At 39.2% G+C, this 20548-nt stretch overlaps 1 protein-coding gene across 14 annotated transcripts in view; it reads left to right on the top strand.

Annotated features, from left to right (window-relative positions):
• The window catches only part of FAM210A (family with sequence similarity 210 member A), a 39190-nt gene that overhangs the window by 8925 nt on the left and 9717 nt on the right, over nucleotides 1-20548 (top strand). For 12 of the 14 annotated variants that reach the window (XM_032603679.1, XM_032603680.1, XM_032603676.1 and 9 more), the window contains exons 2-4: nucleotides 9176-9689; nucleotides 15837-15948; nucleotides 17898-18193. In XM_032603679.1, the coding sequence (XP_032459570.1) occupies nucleotides 9217-9689; nucleotides 15837-15948; nucleotides 17898-18131 (819 nt within the window). In that variant the 5' untranslated portion in view covers nucleotides 9176-9216 and the 3' untranslated portion in view covers nucleotides 18132-18193. Of the gene's footprint in view, nucleotides 1-5997; nucleotides 6021-9175; nucleotides 9690-15836; nucleotides 15949-17897; nucleotides 20525-20548 lie in introns of those variants that run through there. The other 2 variants (XM_032603681.1, XM_032603675.1) reach the window with 2 other exon arrangements.

Genomic DNA, 20548 nt, shown 5'->3' with positions numbered 1-20548 from the left:
GTGCTATTGCTGACTCATTGTAAGCCTACGTTTAGCTTATACGAAACTGCCAAACTGTCTTCCAAAGTGACTGTACCATTTTGCATTCCCACCAGCAATGAATGACCGTTGCTGTTGTTCCACAACCTCCGCAGCATTTGTTGTCAGTGTTTTGGATATTAGTCATTCTAATAGATGTGTAGTGGTATCTTGTTTTAATTTGCAATTCTCTAGAGACATGCTGATGAGCATGAACATCTTTTTTTCAATTGAGATATAATTGACATGTAACATTGTGTTAGTTTCAGCTGTATAACATAATGATTCAGATATTTGTATATATTGCAAAATGATCACCACAGTCTAGTTAATATCCATCATCTCACATAGTTACAGAATTTTTTTCTTGTGATAAGAACTTTTAAGATCTACTTTCCTAGTAACTTTCAAATATACAATGTAATATTAATTATAGTCACCATGCTGTGCGTTGCATCCTCATGACTACTTACGTATTTTATAACTGGAAGCTTGTACCTTTTGAACACCTTCATCCATTTCACCAGGCCTTCCCTCACCCCCCTGCCCTCCCCAGCAACCACCACTCCATTCTCTGTATGTACAAATTTGAGTTTGGGTCTTTGTTGTTGTTGTTTTTAAGATTCCACATATAAGTGAGATCATACAATATTTTTCTTTTCCTTTCTGACTTACTTTGTTTAACATAAAGCCCTCAAGGTTTATCCATGTTGTTGCAAATGGGAAGAGTTCCTTCTTTTTTTTTTTTAAATTGAGGTATAGTTGATGTAGTGTGTAAGTTTTAGGTGTACAACATAGTGATTCACAATTTTTAAGGTTACATTCCATTTATAGTTGTTATAAAATATTTGCTATATTCCCTGTGTTGTACAGGATATCCTTGTAGTTTATTTTATCCATTGTAGTTTGTACCTCTTAATCCTCTACCCCATTTTTCCCCTCCTCCCTTCCCTCTCCCAACTAGTAACCACTAGTTTGTTCTCTGTGAGTGTTTCTTTTTTGTCATATTCACTAGTTTGTTCTTTTTAGATTCCACATATAAGTGATACCATACAGTATTTGTCTTTCTGTGACTTATTTCACTTAACCTGATATCCTGCAAGTCCATCCATGTTGTTGCATATGAAAAAATTTTGTGTTTTTTTACGGCTGAGTAGTATTCCATTTATATATACCACATCTTCTTTATCCATTCATCTGTTGATAGACATTTAGGTTGCTTCCATATCTTAGCAATTGTAAATAATGCTGCAGTGAATGTTGGGGTGCATGTATCTTTTTGAATTTTTTCAATATTTTTCATGTTCTCATTTTTTTCAGATATATACTTAGGAGTGGAATTGCTGGGTCATATGGTAGTTCAATTTTAGTTTTCTTGAGAAACCTCCTATACTGTTTTCCACATTGGCTGCACCAATTTACATTCCCATCAGCAGTGTACAAGGGTTCCCTTTTCTCCATATACTCGCCAACCTTTGTGCATTTCTCTGATGATTAACAGTGTTGAGCATCTTTTCATGTGCCTGTTGGCCATCTGTATGTCTTTGGAAAAATGTCTATTCAGGTCTTGTGCCCATTTTGTAATTGGGTTGTGGTAGTTTTTGTTGTTGTTTGATATTGAGTTTTATGAGCTATTTATATGTTTTGGATATAACTCCTTATCGGTAACATCATTTGCAAATATTTTCTCCCATTCAGGAGGTTGTCTTGTTCATTTTACTGATGGTTTCCTTTGCTGTGCAAAAGCTTTTAAGTTTAATTAGGTCCCATTTGTTTATTTTACTTTTATTTCCTGTGCTTTAGGAGATGGGGCCAAAAAATAATGCTGCAATTTATGTCAAAGAGTGTTCTGCCTGTGTTTTCCTCTAAGAGTTTTATACTATCTGGTCTTACATTTGGGTACTTAATGCATTTTGAGTTTATTTTTGTATATGGTGTTAGAGAATGTTCTAATTTTTTTACATGTAGCTGTCCAGTTTTCCAGCACCACTTACTAAAGAGACTCTTTTTTCCATTGTATATTCTTGCCTTCTTTGTTGTAGATTAATTGACCGTAAGTGCAGGGGTTTATTTCTGGGCTCTCTATTTTGTTCCACTGATCTATGTGTCTCTTTTTGTGCCAGTACCATACTGATTGATTATTGTAGTCTGAAGTCAGGGACTGATTCCTCCAGCTCTGTTCTTTCTCAAGATTGTTTTGGCTATTTGGGGGTCTTTTGTGTTTCCATACAAATATTGAAATTATTTTTTCTATTTCTGTGAAAAATGCCCTTGGTATTTTGATAGAGATTGCATTGAATCTGAAGATCGCCTTGGGTAGTATGGTCATTTTAACAATATTTTTCCAATCTATGAACATGGTATATCTTTCCATTTGTTTGTGTCATCTTCAGTTTCTTTCATCAGTGTTCAAGTACAGGTCTTTTACCTCCTTAGGTATGTTCTCATCCCCTTTCTCTCTGTCTTCTCCTTTTGGGACCCCAATAATGGGAATATTAGTCCACTTGATGTTGTCCCAGAGGTCTCTTAAACTGTTCTCATTTCTTTTCATTGTTTTTTCTATTTCCTGTTCAGAACAGTGATTTCCACTACTCTGTCTTCCAGCTCTCTGATCTATGCCTCTGTATCACTAAGTATACTGTTGATTCCTTCTAGTGTATTTTTCATTTCAGTTATTGTATTCTTCATTTCTGTTTGGTTGTTCTTTATATTTTCTAATTCTTTTTTAAAGCTTCTAACTTATCTCTCTGTGCATCCATTCTTCTCCTGAGTTATTTGATCATCTTTATGATAACTGCCCTAACTCTTTATCAAGTAGATTACCTGTCTCCACTTTTAGTTCTTCTTCTGGGGTTTTATCTTGTTCCTTCATTTGGAATGTGTTCCTCTCTTGCCTCATTTTGCCTAAGTTGCTGTTTTTGTTGTAACATAACTGATAAGTTAGTTACATTCCTGACCTTGGAGAAGTGGCCTTTTGTAGGAGTCATCCTATGTGTCCCAGCAGTGCACTTCCCTTTCATCACCCTAGCTTCCTAGGGCTTCCCCCTATGAGGGCTGCATGGGTCCTCCTGTTGTAGTGGGCTATGTGGGCAGTCTGGTAGGCTTGGTTGGCCCCTGGTCTGGTTGGTTGCCAGGCCCTGCCTTGTGTGGAGGCTGCTGGCCACTGGTTGGCAGGACCAAGTCACAAGGTGGCTGACTGCAGAACCCAGGGGGGCCCTGGGGCTAGGGGCTGGCTCACTGGTGAGTGGAGTCAGGGTCCAGGAGACTCCGGGGCTGCTGCTCACCCACTGGTGGGTGAAGGTAGGTCCTGGGGTTAGTGTCAGCCTATTGGCAGACAGAGCCAGGTTCTGGAGTCTGGTTGCAGGGCCCAGGGGTCTCACAGCTAGTGTCAGATAGCTGGTGGATGGGGCTGGTTCCTGACACGGTTGGGTATGGGGTCTGGGGTGTCGCGAAGCTTGTGTTGTCCTGCTAGTGGGCAGGCCCCAAGAACATTCCAATATCTGTTCAATTTTCCTTGGAGTTTCTTATCTAGCCTGTGGAGCTCAGGAGCTTCCGTAGGAATAAGTGCCTATGTTGTGACTGGTGGGAAACTGGCAATTAGGCAAAGTAGGACCAGCATTCACAGAGATTTTGTTTTCGCTGTTATGGCTTCTGTGGCTGTGCCCTGTGAGCTGGAGGAGGTGGGGGCAAACCAGAGGCTCCATTCCTCTCACTCCTGCTTTAATCTGAGCAACTTTGCTTCTAGTTATTTCCTTTGTTGGACTTCCAAATAAGAGTTTGTTTGACAAAAGAGTTACTTTGAATTCACATAATAGACAACCAGGTTCTGCTATTGAAATTTGTTGCTTCAACTCTAACTTTTTAGTCATTGTTTTTTTATTTCTTATGTGAGAACAGAGTATAAATTATGTAAGAACAGAGTATAAATTAGTTAATTTTTGCAGCTATTGTATTTACAGTGCTGCTTGAATGTTTTAGGCTTCCAGGTTTGAGGAACAGAAACAGAAACATGCTCATATAACCTTGAGCAGTATGGGTATGGTAAGGATATAGAGGGAGGAAAGGAGTCTCATAAACTAACTCATTTGGCCTTATGGAACTGCAATTTCAGGATATAGTGGCCCTAGAATCCCAACAGCACTCTAATATTTGTGCTTTCTCACTGGCATTTGTTTCCAGTCCATCTACCCTCCCCTTAATTCCTTTAACTCAGCTCCCCTCTCCCTTTCCCCATCCCTCTCCCTCTCCCTCATGGTTCCCACTGCTTTCTTATGCTTCCTCTTTTTTTAGAAAATTTATTTATTTTTGGCTGTGTTGGGTCTTTGTTGCTGCATGCGGGCTCTCTCTAGTTGCGGCGAGTAGGGGCTACTCTTTGTTGCGGTGCGTGGGCTTCTCATTGTGGTGGCTTCTCTTGTTGCAGAGCACGGGCTCTAGGTGCATGGGCTTCAGTAGTTACGGCACGCAGGCTCAGTAGCTGTGGCACGCAGGCTCAGTAGCTGTGGCTCGCAGGCTGTAGAGCGCAGGCTCAGTAGTTGTGGTGCACGGGCTTAGTTGCTCCGCGGCACGTGGGATCTACCTGGACCAGGGCTTGAACCCATGTCCCCTGCATTGGCAGGCAGGTTCTTAACCACTGTGCCACCAGGGAAGCCCCTATGCCTTTACTCTTGACCACTGTCTTCACTCTACTTTGCTCTGCCTCAGGACTACATGAGAGGCTCCTGACTTTCAGACATGGGTGTTACTGCTTCCTCATGCCTGATCCTGAGCCCTGTCTCTGAAAGGTTAGGTATTAGGGAATTGATTAGTTACAGTTTCATATAAATTTTAAATTTTGGGCCAGACCTATCCTAAGCAACTGTTTATCCTATAGAATCTCCTTTTGGCTCAGGCACTGATCCTCAGGCTTTACCACTGCAAATAAGGGCAATAGGCTATTTTGCTTACTTAAAATAATAACTTGTAACATTTCCTGAGCACTTGCTGCATGCTAGGTATTTTCTAAACCTTTTACATGTATTCATTCATTTTATCCTTACAACAACCCTATGAAGTAGGTTCTATTATTAACTCCATTTTACAAATTGGAAACCAAGGCATAGGGAGGCTGATAAACTTGTCCAAAGGTTACATAGTTTATAAATAAGGTTTTCAGGCAGTCTGACCTCTCAGATTCCAAGCTTTCCATTTTAAGTTAGATGCTATAGCCTGCTTACTAAAATTAAGTAGGTCATTAAAAGAACCAGGCTTTACTTAGAAATTATTCTAAGCAATTCAGAACAGTGCCCTCATCTCTAGACATGAAAGTTTCATGCTGCTGGAGCAGGAAAATAACGTGTCACCGTTCTGTAGGAAATAAGCTAAGTCTCATGATTTAAATATTTATTACTGGAATTACTGTATTTCACTGGAAGAAATTCAAGATTAAGTTCTCCAGATTCTCCATGTGTATCAGAAATATTTTAGGTGCCTGTTAGTTCACAATTTCTTCAGGCCCACTCATTCACCTGTCCAGATATAGCTGACTTGATCTGGGTAGGGCTTAAGAGGAATGGCGCCTCCGTTATTGGCCAGTAACCAGAAACTTCTATCTTTAATTGAAAATATGAGCAGACTAGTAAAATCAAGAAATGGAAGCTGCCAGTGAGCTGAGGCCATTATACACAGGTGCTAGCTGTGAGACAAGAAAATTTCTACTTTGTCATTTTATGTTCCTGAAGCCTGTTCACTCCAGAATATTGAATATACTACTCAGTCTCTGCCTGCCCTCTCCTTTTTTTTTTTGGCGGTACGCGGGCCTCTCACTGTTGTGGCCTCTCCCGTTGCAGAGCACAGGCTCCGGACATGCAGGCTCAGCCATGGCTCACGGGCCCAGCTGCTCTGCGGATGTGGGATCTTCCTGGACCGGGGCACAAGCCCGCGTCCCCTGCATTGGCAGGTGGACTCTCAACCACTGCGCCACCAGGGAAGCCCCTGCCCTCTACTTTTATTTGCACTCATCTGAAGTAGGTTTGTTCCTTGAAATCGCATGAGTCTTAATGTGTATGTCACCAGTATTGTGATTGGATACTTTTGGGAGTCTAGCTATCACCCACCCATTTAAATTTAAATTGATTTAATTTTAGTTTTTAATGTAAAATTTGACTCAGCTTTTGGGCCCTGTGTTTCCTTAGAGAGCTTTGACCATGTGTCTTATATGTCTTGGTTTGCTGAAAATTGGCACTGTCTCTTCCTTCTAGAAGTGGCCATGTTAGCTTAGTGACCCAGTATGTATGGGCCTGGGATTAAACTGGGTTTGAATCCCAGCTCCTCCACTCAGCAGTTGAGTGACATTGGGCAAGCTATTGGTTCAGTGTCCTCAAATGTAAAGTGATGACAGTAGTCCCTCCTTCATAGGGTTGTTACAAGAATAAAATGAGTTAATACGTGTAAAATGTTTGTAAAGCACCAACCACATAGTAAGGGCTCAAAATCAAAAACATCTTACCATTATGATGATGATGGTGATGATGGATGATATTTTTGCTGCCATGCTACATCTGGCACTGAAGCCATTTGATGGGCTTAGAGAAATGGTTCTTAAGTTCATATTGTCAGGTGTGACTTGACTGTAGGACATTCTGATTTATCAGGTCTAAGAGAGTCCAGGAATCTATTTTCAAACCACCTCCACTCCCCCCACAACATCCCCAGCTCCCCATGATTCGGAACAAAAGATAACATAGTGTGATTCCATTTGTACGAAGTGTCCAGAATAGACAAGTGTAGAGACAGAAAGTACACTAGTGGTTGCCTGGGACTGGGAGGGTGAGGGAATGGGCAGTGACTGCAATAGATTTGGAATTTCTTTTGGGGGTGATGAAAATGTTCTAAATTTAGATTGTGGCGATGGTTGCACAACTGTGAATATACTGAAAATCAGTGAATTTTACACCTTGAATAAGTGACTTGTATAGTATGTGAATTATATCAATAAAGATGTTTTTAAAAATGGGAGGGGAATAGTTGAAACCGGGGGAAAGGATGCAAACTGGAAGCTTGGAAAGAGCCTTTTTAAAAAAATCCTTTTTCTTTTTATTCACTAACACAAACACATAATAATCCAGTTATCTGAAAGTTAGACTTCTGGGAACTTCACCTCCTGGGAAACTGCCCTGTAAAGGAAATAAGTTTAAAAGAGAAAAAGAAAGCCTTTTGGGTTCAGAAAACATCTGTACTAACGCCAGGGACAGGAATCATTCAAAAGTAATGAATGGTGCTGGAGAAAAGCCTCAAAATAAATTCATCTAAAATAGAGACCAAAAAATTCATAGTAAAAGTTTCTAAATGAATTTTTATATTTGACAGATTTTAGGTTATAATTCCAACTGAGCTAATTCTTAGAATAAATAACCAGTTGGTGTTTTTTCCCCTTGGCGTAGGCATGGCATGGATTTATAGATAAAATAGGGGTGGTAGGCGAGCACAATAAGATATCTTTTACTTACTGTCTGACTCACAACAAAAAAATAAGTCAGTTTTGTAAAAATAATTACAGACTTAATCATTTCTCTGAATGGCCTTAGTCATTTAGTGTTTAAATCATTCTTTATTTGAAGCACATGTCATTACCCTGTAGCTTTTCTCTTTGGTTATTAACTGGTCTGAGTCTTCTGTCACTTTTCACTGGCTTTGCTTTGATTCAGCCATCTCCAGTATCACCTTTAAAGGCTTCCTGGGAGCCTGTTTGTTTTGCAAGATTTGCAGTTTCATTTCACAGCCTATTTGCCTTGTGTTGTTGGATCATCTGTGAGAGCCTGATAGAAGCTAAGTTAATTATTAATTAGGAAGGGATGAGTCTGGGATTAATTTTATAAGGAGACAGTTTGTTAGTAGTTGTTTTTAAATGACAGCTTTGTATCCCAGGTAACAAACATTCATGTAAGATGGTGTATCTGTATTTGTTGGAGTGCTTAATTTACTGAGGTGCTAACTCAAAACTTGTGATTCTTATTAAGTACACAGTTTATAAAAAATAAGATCATCTATTCTCAACGTATTAGAATTGGAGAGGTAGCTGGTGCAAGGTGCGGGTGAAGATTAGGGGTTAGGTGGCACTGCCTGATGTTGAGGGAAGGGAACTGATTTGCTATATAATAATGCATACAATAATTCTATTTTACCAGTGGGGAAACTTTGTGTCTAGAGAAGCTAAGTAATTTGCTCAAAATAATACCACTATTAACTCAATTGGGCCCATCTTATTTCAAAGTCCATGTTTTTTTAAAATTATACTATCCTGTCTTTTTTTTTTTTTTTTTTTTTTTTTTTGTGGTACGCGGGCCTCTCACTGTTGCGGCCTCTCCCATTGCAGAGCACAGGCTCTGGACGCGCAGGCTCAGCAGCCATGGCTCACGGGCCTAGCCGCTCCACGGCATGTGGGATCTTCCCGGACCGGGGCACGAACCTGTGTCCCCTGCATCGGCAGGCGGACTCTCAACCACTGCGCCACCAGGGAAGCCCCTCTATCCTGTCTTTTAACAAAGTTGTAGCTATCTGGAAAAGTCTGTTCTCACCAGTTAATAATATATGTAATTTACAATTTTATATAATTTAGTCTAAAAGCATTATAGAATAAATGATATGTCAACTCTTCATCAGACCTTAATATTTTAATAACTAACACTTATATGATGCTTGTTAGTTTACAAAAGCACTTCTTTTCATCATAAATTTCATATAATTCCTGTAAAAACCTATGAAGTAATCCTTGTTTTACTAGTGGGTTTAGGCTTCAAATCTAAAAGACAGTTGCATAGAATTATGACCCCAAAACATTAGGGCCCAGCTCTTTAGCTTCCAGATATGATTTTTCTGTTATACTACACTGCTTCTTTGTAGAATGACAGAAGCCCTACAAATATGCCTTTTGTGGCAATAAAATAGCCTGGAAATCTTACCGTCCATGATGTCTGTTGGACTGGTTTACTATGTCATATTTAAATGATGTGTTTTAATGAAATTCTAAAATTTGGTATGGTAGAACTATATACCTTAACATTAATTTCTGTGGATTTGGTAACAATGTCTATCCTTTTACTTCTTAATAGTTAATGATATATGTTGAAGTAGATTGGTTTATAATGGAAATCTATGTATAATCTAATCTTTTTTAATCTAGTCTCTATAGAAGCTGGAATCCATCAATCTCCGTTCTTCAAAATGCAATGGAACGTACCAAAGACTGTATTCCGACTGGCACATAGGACATGCATGGAACCAGATAAAGCTGGTCTTTGGGGACACTGTCAAAACATGAAGGGACCATTACTTTTGTATACCTCAGAATCCAGAGTGGTTTGGGTACAGGGCCCTCAGAAACGATGGCTGCACTTACCTGCTGCCCAGTGTGTTGCAAAGGAAAGGAAGCCATTCATTGCTCACCCACCCCAACCAGGGATCCTTCATAAACAGTGGGAGCAGGATATCTTATCCAAGAGGGTTCTGTCATCCAGTGCTACATCCCCAGGAACTCCCTCTGAAAAAAAGGAAGAACCTGATCCTTTACAAGACAGATCAATTAGTCTTTATCAACGATTTAAGAAAACATTTAGACAATATGGAAAAGTTTTGATTCCAGTGCATCTAATAACTTCTGGTGTTTGGTTTGGAACGTTTTATTATGCAGCCATAAAGTAAGTTTTTGCTTGATTGAGCACCTTTCCCTGTTTTATCAGAATGTTAATTGTACTAATGAAAGCCTTTAAGTAGTTTTTTAAATGCTTTAATGTCTTCAATTGATAGAGGATGACTATTTTTCATAGCAGTTTTACACATTTTAATAACAGTAGCTAACGTTCGCTTACTGTGTACAGCAGGTATTATGCTAAAATTTTTATAACTGTATCATCTCATTTAATTCTCACAGCAACCATATGAAGCAGGTAGTACAATTATTCCCAGTTTATTAATGAGAAAACAGATTAAGCAAGAATAAGTCAAAATAACTTAGTTTTTCCCAAAATAACTCAGAGTCTGATTTCAAGCCTTAATCACTATGCTTGTGTCCCATCAACATATAGGATAGCACAGGAATAAAATTAGTTTCCAGAGATTTGGCAGCAGCGTGAGTTCTGTACTTAAATGTTTCTTACAGTGTTTATCAACGTGAAAAGATAACTTATTTTGCCGTGTGTATGGTTTTGGTTGGAAATTAGTAAGATTTTGCAAAGCCTGGCTTGTATCTGTTGTAGACACAAAAATGAACAAATTGCAGACTTATGCTTTAATGTTACATCTGATGAATGTCAAGGTAAGGTCTTTTGTTCTGATCAGAAGTTGATTTGTTGTCCGCTTAAAATCTTGTTAAGAGGGTATATCTCGTGTTAGGTATTTTTTACTACAATAAAGTAAATGTTTTTTTAAAAGTTAATTTAGTGGTCCTAGCCTCTAGGTATTATAAAACATAGAATTTCTAAATGTACCTTTCTTGTTAATTACTGTTCCTTTCTTTTAAAGTGAGTTGTATCATTCACACTGTTTTAGGAGCAGGAGTACACGTAGAAACAGATTATCAATGATTTCCAGTTTCTTTCTGCCACCGGCAGAACTGAGTGTGCCAGCGTGTGCCTGTCCCGAGTGCTGTGTGGCTTTTCTTCCTGTGGCCTGGGTGTGACCTATGAACAGTATGCTCACCATCCTGCAGGCAATGAGATGCACAGTGAAGACCACTTTGATGTTTTTGTAAACTCCTCTAATGGGTTTAGAATTATTTTATACTTTCCCAAAGTCCACTGATTTTCAGTTTTTGGTTATATTTGATGGTTTGACAGTAAGGTATTAAATATTTTAATGTAAAGCTCACTCATTGGAAAAAGCTTATCATTTATTAAATTAAAAGATGATGGAATGGAGACTATTCTTATTCTTGGGAAACATGGGATTAGAAATGTTTCTTTACAAAAGTTCTGTTGAATAAAAGGATTTTTTTTTAACCTTATATAATTGATGCTGTTCTGTTTCTTTTCATATCTTTCTATTTAATTCTTGTTATTCAGTTATTTCCTTCTTCATTATGTATCATTATTTTCTTTAAGAATTCCTTTCTTTGCAGAGATTCTTATATGTGCATTTTATGGAATTATCTTTTTGTTTATTAATGACATTTTCTGGACATGTATAAAAATATTTATAGAAATGTTCAGAACTGCCCTTAGTTTTTTAACAGAGCCTAAAATCATGTACCATTTTGAATAAAAATTTCATAGGCATTCAGTTCTTCTATTTAATGAATAGTTTTCTACATAGTGAATTTTCTTTTTTGAGCCATTTAGGATTTTTCTGAGCCATTTAGGATTTTTCTGATTCGGTGTTGTGGATGATGATGAGTTTCTTCCATGTTTTTTTTGCCTTTGCTAGGTTGCCTTTAATAAGCATTCAGCCTCCTGGCCTCAGGGGGAGAAATCTAAGTTTTTAATAATTGAATATGAGATTCTTATTTGGACTATTAAAAAGAGTACTTTTGTTCCTTTTACTTTTCCTTGCCTTCAGTAAAAGAGTTCTATAACCAAAAAAACAGACCTTCAAATAACCTAGTAATATTAATTAGACTTAGGACGCTTTCGGTGGTGTCTGCACTGATGCAGTTGTGGTGATGTTCTGCTGTCCCCTGTGAAGTCCACCTTTCTTGGTTTTGTCCTTCCCCCTCTTTTTTCTGTGAATGCCTGTGTGTAAATGTGGTGGGACTGTCCACTTTAAAGTCGTATGCCTCATCCATCACCGCCTGCCTTTGGCTCTTTGTCAGCGTGGAAATTTGGTTCCCAGACCCAGCTCTACTGCCCCACCGTGACCACTGGTCCAGTTCTGTTACAGCATTACATAGCTAAGTTATATTAGGTAGGATGTGTTGCTTTCCAGAACAGTCCCTAATGTTTTGTTAAGTCCTTAATGCTTGAGAAATTGAAAGTTGATTTGTTCTAACGGAAATGATACTTAGAAAATATTAGTTTATGTTTGAATGGCAGTGTATCTTTCACTGTGAGATGATTTTATTGTGATGTTGGAGTTGATTGTGTTAAATACAGGTTTTCAATTCGACTGACTAGAGGCTGGGTTTATTTTATTTGGTTTTAGCTGAAAAAAGTTCTCTGTTACTTGCTTGTTGCCTACTTACTGTTAAAAGAAAAGGGAAAACATAGTTTGTAACTTGAGGGACAACTAGCATTACTGCCTCTCAGCACCACAGAGCAAAATGCCATTCTGTATTTAGTTAACACAGTGATGAAGATCTCAGGCTTTTGAAACATTTTATTTCAGGGAGATCTAAATTGTGCATCCTCATAGATTTTATTTTTTTATTTTTTAATTAATTTATATTTTTGGCGGCATTGGGTCTTTGTCGCTGCGCACAGACTTTCTCTAGTTGCGGCGAGCGGGGGCTACTCTTCCTTGCGGTGAGCGGGCTTCTCATTGTGGCGGCTTCTCTTGTTGCGGAGCACGGGCTCTAGGCGCACGGGCTTCAGTAGTTGTGGCGTGTGAGCTCAGTAGTTGTGGCTTGTGGGCTCTAGAACGCAGACTCAGTAGTTGTGGCTCACGGGCTTAGTTTTGGTTGGTCCGCAGCATGTGGGATCTTGCCAGGCCAGGGCTCGAACCCGTGTCCCCTGCATTGGCAGGCGGATTCTTAACCACTGCACCACCAGGGAAGTCCATACATTTTACGTTAAACTAAGCTTTGTTGTTGCTTCTCTCTGGAAAAGTTGCAGAGATCTTTCATCTTCTAACAAGAAGTTCTCTGTTTGGTCAAATGAAGCTCTTTGAGGATGGTTTTGTCTCTACATTTAGATGCCTTGTGTTTGGGCCTCAAATTTCAAAGTTACAGATCCATTTTGAGGCACAGTCCTGACTGGTTTTCACTGCACTTCATCCAGACTGTGGATATACTTTTGCATCATTTGGAACATCCATAAAGCTGGTGGTTTGTGAAGCACAGGTTTCTGTCAGGCTGAGGGAACTTTTGTGACAAGAGTGGATATTACTATTTGGATCAGACCCTCATTAATGCTTCATATTTAGTAATTCCAAAGGAAATGAAAGTTATTTTTTAAAAGTTAAGTCATCAAATCAATAGTTTAGAAAAAAGTGGGACCAGGTGGTTGCTTATTTTACACAGGATACTTGTGCAAGATATCTTGGTCATTATTGTTTGTTTTTATGATAGTTGTTTTTGTTTTTGTTTTTTTGCGGTACATGGGCCTCTCACTGTTGTGGCCTCTCCCGTTGCGGAGCACAGGCTCTGGACGCGCAGGCTCAGCCGCTCCGCGGCATGTGGGATCTTCCTGGACCGGGGCACGAACCCGTGTCCCCTGCATTGGCAGGTGGACTCTCAACCACTGCGCCACCAGGGAAGCCCTATGATAGTTTTTTTTTTAGATTTATTATTCATTTATTTATTTATTTTTGGCTGTGTTGGGTCTTAGTTGCAGCACGTGGGATCTTTGTTGAGGCATGCGGAATCTTTCATTGCGGTGCGAGTGCTCTTCGTTGTGGTGTGTGGGCTTCTCTCTAGTTGTGGCCTGCGGGTTTTCTCTTTAGTTGTGGCCCGTGGGTTCCAGGGCACGTGGGCTCTGTAGTTTGTGGCACGTGGGCTACACGTTGAGGCGCACGAGCTCAGCAGTTGTGGCACATGGGCTTAGTTGCCCCGTGGCATGTGGGATCCTAGTTCCCTGACCAGGGATCGAACCCACATCCCCTGCATTGTAAGGCAGATTCTTTACCACTGGACCACCAGGGATGTCCCAGTTGTTTTTTGTGTTTTTAAATCACTCAGTTTGGTCTTATATTTAGCCACATGTTGTCTTTTTTCCCCCCCGCATGATTGCCGTTAAATATGTAGATTTTACATACAGGGCTTAGTCTGAACTAAGAAATGATTAATGAAATAATTTGGTAATTGTACAGGTACCAGAAGAGATGATTAGCATGTTATGGTAGGATGTTATTGTACCTAGTGACTTGATTAGATCCACAGAATCGCTAAATCTTTGTAGTACTAAGTCTTGCTTCAGTGGGGTTCTGTTGTTTAAGAGATTTGAAAAGGAAATGAGGGTGGAGATAAAAGAAACTGGATTGGACTTGTAGTTGATTTTTAAATCTAACTCTTTAAAGTTTCCTTCAGTTATCTGGTTTTCTCTTGTATAGATGGCCAGTAATTCCTGGTGATGATCATCCGTATCTATTGAGATTAGTCTCTGATCTCCTAGTATTATAGTGAAATCAGAGAGGGACAACTTTTCCCCAGTTAAGCAAATTATTTTTTAATATTAAAAATAAACTAGGAGATTACTACTACTGTAATAATAATGGATCCAGGCTGTTCCCTTTCTTAATTACAAAGAGAAAGAGTGCTTGTACAGAGGAGCAACCTGTGGACCCGACCTTAACCACAAGTCAAACTCACACAAGTCAAACACCAGGTCAAACTCACAGGACAGACTGAGTGTGTGGCTCCTGTTGTGATGCTCTGAGATGGACATAGAATCAATTCTGCAGCTTTCCTGTCTGAAAACATTTACCCCAAATTTAATCATGAGGAAACAATCAGACAAATCCAAGTGAAAGGCTGTTCTACCACAAAGCTGGCCTGGGAGCTTCAAAAATCTCAGCATCAAAAAAGACATCCTGCCTTCCTCCTCAGCAGAAAGTGCTGAGCAGCGCTTCTGGAGAAGAACTGGAAGACATGACAAGATAGTGACAAGGGACTCACCAGACAATTCAGGGAATTTTCTTTTGCGGTACGCGGGCCTCTCCCGTTGTGGAGCACAGGCTCCGGACACGCAGGCTCAGCGGCCATGGCTTACGGGCCCAGCCGCTCCATGGCACGTGGGATCCTCCCGGACCAGGGCACGAACCCGTGTCCCCTACATCAGCAGGCGGACTCTCATCCACTGCGCCACCAGGGAAGCCCCAATTCAGGGAATTTTAACATTAAATAACGTACTTTTGTATTAACTATATACTGTCCTACATGTTAAGTTTCCTGGCTGTGATGATTATATTATGTTTATGAAGGAGAAGCACAGAACAAGAACCTTGTGATTTGAGGTGAAGGCTCACAATGTCTGCAAAACTACAGGCAGTGAGGGAGAGAGTGGGAGAGCACGAGTGTTCCGGCGTGGCAAACTTGACACTCAGGGAAACTAAAAAGAAATTAGGGCTTACCAGTTGGATTAGAGACTTTTTCTGCCTTCTTTCCCTCCCTCCAAAAATTTGTTGCAATTCATGGTAATTGCTTCTTTACCTGCCTTTTAAGTCTGATAATAGAATAGAAGCATCTTTTTAGAATAATTGAAGTTTTCATGAAACCCATAGAATCATTTATTTTTTGCATAATACAGTAAGTGGTGTTATAATATCACTTGTTTTTATGATAATAGTATATAGTTTGACATGTAATTTTAGAGGTAAAAAATCTTAGGTCTTAAACTTTGAGTTGGATCATTCTAAGGAACTAAAGATTATAAGATCAGGAGAATGATTAGAATCATTTCTGATCATTTCTCTTAGGTTACTTAATGCTATTAATTTTTCTCTGATAAATGATTCTGTTTTTCTCAGTGTGCTAATTAGGGATGTCCATGAACAGAAGCTGTGAACAGTGAGACACAGCAGGACGCTGGTGTTCATGCACATGTTGTTCCTTTAGAGTGAAATTAGAGTGCTTGGTGGTGCAGGATTGACTTTTAAACAGAATTTGGTTTTGATGTTTTCAGATAATCTTTTGAAAATATTTATCCCTAAAAGTTTATCTATATGTATATATAAATTACTTTCTGTTTCTTTCTTAGAGGAGTGAATGTCGTTCCTTTTCTAGAACTTATTGGGTTACCTGACAGCGTAGTAAACATTCTGAAAAATTCCCAGAGTGGAAATGCACTGACAGCATATGCCCTGTTTAAGGTAGGTACTGCTGTGGGTAGATGGCTCCTCACACTGAACCTCTGTAACACTCCGTGCTTGCTCCCAGGGTTACCTTTGTAACTTAAAATACCGTGTTTCATCTCTTACATGTCTAATGATTAAAAGTAAACTAAAAATTTTAAGGGTAGGTAAAATGGTGGTTTAGGAAGAATTGCCTTAAGAATAGATAGGTTTTTCATAACCTGCTGTGATGAGACAAAGTGAGACTTCTGAATTTCTAATGAACAGGTTGTCTCTGTGACATTTCTCCTATTGATAGTACATTAATTTTCCTGATTCAGAGATCCACATGCCACCTGACATGTTAGTGAAATTTAGCATTTATTTTGTTTATAATAGTTTATCTTTCTAAAAAGTAAAATAGTAAAGTTTAATCAAATTGTTTTATGTGATAAACCTTAGACTTAGTTGTTGATATAATGTATGTTTCATTTTGGAGTTCATTGTCTTTACAGTTGTCTGGATTCAGAGAATGACATCTTTGTAAATAGATAGTTTTTACACTTATGGGTCTTTATTTTGGAAGAGAAGACTCATTATTGTAAGTTGTGGAATTTAGCTATATTAATCTAATTTTTCTCAACTGACAAAAAATTAGGTTCTATGTAGCTTTATCCTAAGAAAACAGGTAGAAGAGATTGGGAAACTAGATGTTATTTTACTACTGTTATGAAAATACTTAGAATTATGGGTTTATAGTAGTACTCAAAAATAATGTTGTTTTATTCTGTCATCCTCATTAAAATCCTCTGAAATATTGGGAGATTTCTTATATGATAATTTTGACTAGAGGGCTAAAGCTTAATTGCTGAGTTTTTCAACATTAAAACTTATTAAATTAATAAATTATCAAGTTTTTAGTTACAGTGTATATAATTTAACCTTAATCCAACTGTCATGATGGTTGAAACCATTTCCCTAATTATAACTGTTCCTTATCCCATGCTCTCATTTCACAGTCTGTGTGTTAAGTCTTTTTTTAATGTCTGTTGTCTTTGATCATGAGCTCCTAGGAATTTAGAGTTATGTCTTCTTTCTTTGTATTTCCACTGTGCCTGTGCTGTGCTCTGGAGGCACATCAGTGCTCAGTGCCTGTTGGCCTGCTTGGAATTGAAACACAAGGTTGGCACGCAGGTGGGCTGGTGTCAGCAGGGGCTCTGCTCATGTTCCTGTGCAAGGAAAGAGGTGTGGAGGGTCCACCTGGGTGTTTGGTTTCTGTAACCTGGTTTCTCAGGTAGAGCGGCAGACACTGAGGTTTCTTGCCTCAGAATGTGATGCAGCCTGTGCTCTTAACAATTCTCCCTTTGTACCAGTTCATCTACTAGTTAGTTTGGGACCTTAAACCTCTGGTCAGTTGACATGTGTACATGTCTCCTATATGTGTGCCATTTTACCACTTTTTGGCCTCATGGAAGTTCCTGGTTGGGATGCCAAACCCAGCATGGACTGTAATGAGAAAGTAGCATAAAGCCTGGAAAAGCCAAAGAAAAGAGATTTGGAAGTGAAACTAAACTAAACTCAGTGAAGAATAAACATTTGGCCCGTGCTTGCCGCTCAGTTTGGTTCTGGTTTAGATGAATAGTGTGTGCAGGTCGGCAGGGTTTCTGGGGAGTGGAAACGCATGTGCCTTTGTTATAGGGAGGGTCCTGAGCCCTCCCTCTGGTTCTCAGTGAGTCTGCCCCCCAGGTTCACTAGCACATGGGTACAGAACTTTGGAGCTGCCCCTGTGAATGTTCTCTAATCCTGGGTCAGTGTCTAGGTGACAAATACGGAATGTTAGGAGGGAAAACCATATAGGATGTAACAGCCTTATGAAGCAATAAAGTAATTGATAGTTTGGTTATTAACAGGAATTTTAACGTCACACTGTTTTTGCTTTAGACAACAGTTGTAATCAGTTCTGATCTGTCCATTTCATTTTCCCACAGATTGCAACGCCTGCGCGGTACACTGTGACCCTGGGGGGGACCTCCTTCACTGTGAAGTATCTGCGCAGCCGTGGCTACATGTCGACGCCACCCCCTGTGAAGGAGTATCTGCAGGACAGGATGGAGGAGACAAAGGAGCGCCTCACAGAGAAGATGGAGGAGACAAAGGACAGACTCACTGAAAAACTGCAAGAAACCAAAGGAAAGGTTTCTTTTAAGAAAAAAGTGGAATAGGGTGCCTTATATACCAGGTTATAGACAGTTCCTGCACTTTAACCCTTGGGGACTGGACAAAGGTACATGCTCTTGATTATTTTTTTGGTTAGCAGCCTAAATATAGCAGTTCTCTGAGGGTTAAAGAACTAAGATAACTTTTTAAAGTTGAACATCACTAGAAAAATCAGTGTTTTTTGAAAAGAAAAAATGAACCCAGTATAAGAATTTCATGTCAGTAGCAGCGTTAAGCAGTGGTCCATGTCTTCAGTCATCCGTGCTTTGTGTTTAGATAGCTGCTGACTCCTTGAATAGCTGGTGCAGCCCTACACAGATTTAACACTAGGTCTTCATCTTTTTTGTTATTTGAGGTTTTAACGATATTCACTTCTCAATGTGGAGACAAACTGTTATCATCAGAACTGCCTGTGAATAAGAGGATATTTAGTCTTTCTCTAAAGATAGTATATAACGGTTACATACCAGTTAAAATGTAGACTTCATATAAAGAAAGCTGAATGAAAATTGGGTCATATATATGTAAATAAGATGTATTGGTTATATGTAAATGAAAAATTGGCCCTTTAAAAATGATTTTTACCTCAAGCTTGCCATAATCAAATTTTTTAAGCAAATCGGTGCAGTCATAGCACTTTCTCACCCAGAATGTAAAACTGTTATTCCTGCATCATGTCCTCTCCAACTGATCTCTCAGAGGAAAAGGGAAAATCATCACACCTTAAGTTTATGGTGGAGATCAGATGCGCTTAGCAGTGCCTGCAGCTTGTGGTTCTCGGCAGTGCAGGTTTGGGAGGATGGGACCTGCCTGTCCCTGCCACCTGGTCTCCACCAACCGGAGTCGGTCTTGATTCCATTATGGAGTAAAATTTTAAGATTGTAGCTGCTGTTTTCCTCTTGCATTGAAACATCCTTACTTGAGCATTTTACTTGAATTTTTTAAATAGCAAAGCTGTCATTAAAACCTGCTTGGAATGAAATTCAGTTGTTGTCAGATGTGAAAGTTGCCACAATTTGTGTGGGTGTGTTTGAGGATGTGTTTGTGTGTTTCCTTTTGCTTTAACTGCCTTTACTTCAGTTCTAACCTTTGAGTTGAAAGAGGGAACGGCCTCTTTCTAGATTGTCTTTGTTGTGAGTGATCTGATAAGGCCGCAGTCATCACTGCTGTGAGGCAGGGTTTTCGTATTAAATACTGAGTTTGGCCAAATTTAGAGAATACTTTAAAGGGAAAAAGATGTTTGCATTTGATATGTCTCATCATTATATTGGCTGTGCTGTGGTTGGACTCTTCTTTGTCGGGGTGGGTAGAGTGGTGAGGGGGCAGGGCTCACTCTGCCACATGCAGGCCCGATCAGGCAGGATGGTTTGTCTCCTGATACAGATCAAACGTGTGATTTCAAATTGACAGCACATTTTCAAATTCAAAAACAGTGAACATGTTTTAGCTTGTTTCTTAAATAATTCACATTTTTGCATATATTAAATGCTAAGATGGATATTAACAAATTTCTTGTTTGTTTATTTTTAACCACTGAGACTGCTTGGTTTAAAATCATGTGTTATGTGAAACTTTCTTTTTACTTTTCACGTTGCATAGGGCGTGTTTTCCAATGAGGATAAATTGTGGGTCTTAGAAGCACTGATAACCCTGAGTTTCCACCTTTGGTTCAGCCTGTTTGAGATTTGTTGCCATCCAGTTTCATAATCGTGTTGTGTTTGTCCAGTTACAGAAAGTGAGATAATAGGGAGTGCTTTGAAATTCTCTAGTAAAACATTCTCTGAAGGTGTAAGAAGTTCTTTTGTCATTATTTGGTATCAGGAATGTCTGATCTTGTCAAATGCTGCTGCTCTCATCTTGCTAACCTAGTCCTTAAGGGAAGCTACAAAGAGCCGAAAGGGGGACCCCTGGAATATGCGTGTGGAGTATTCGTAGCAGGCCAACAGCACATAGTGGGCATTGAGTTAAATTATCCAGGTGTGTGTGTGTATGTGGTAAATATCATAACCATTTCATTTACAATAAGCCTTATACTTGCTGTGTCTGGTGTGCGCATCTGTATTTAAGTAGGATTTTTGACAGGGTAAAGAGGGAGCCATGGCTGAGATTTAATTTAACACCTATAAAAACAGATTAGTGTTTGCTCAGCAAATTAACAATTGAAATGAAAAATAGATTAGGTAAAAAAAGACTTAGTTTATTCAAGAAAAATAGCAAAACCAACCTTTTAAAGTACCACAAAAATGTCTCTTATTGAACCAACATTTTGCATACAGTAGGGTGCTATTTGCAGATTCCAACAAAGGAGAAAGAGTTCATGTATTAAGGTCACCTTCCTGCCACTAGTAAAAATAATAAAACTATGCCTTCAAATATAATCTTCAGCTTATTTGTTATAGAATCTGCCTTCCATTTATTTACA

This window comes from Phocoena sinus, chromosome 14 (genome assembly GCF_008692025.1).
Source record: "Phocoena sinus isolate mPhoSin1 chromosome 14, mPhoSin1.pri, whole genome shotgun sequence".
Taxonomy (NCBI): domain Eukaryota; kingdom Metazoa; phylum Chordata; class Mammalia; order Artiodactyla; family Phocoenidae; genus Phocoena; species Phocoena sinus.
Note: the sequence above shows the minus strand (reverse complement) of the source record. Positions and strands in the feature narration are given on the sequence as shown.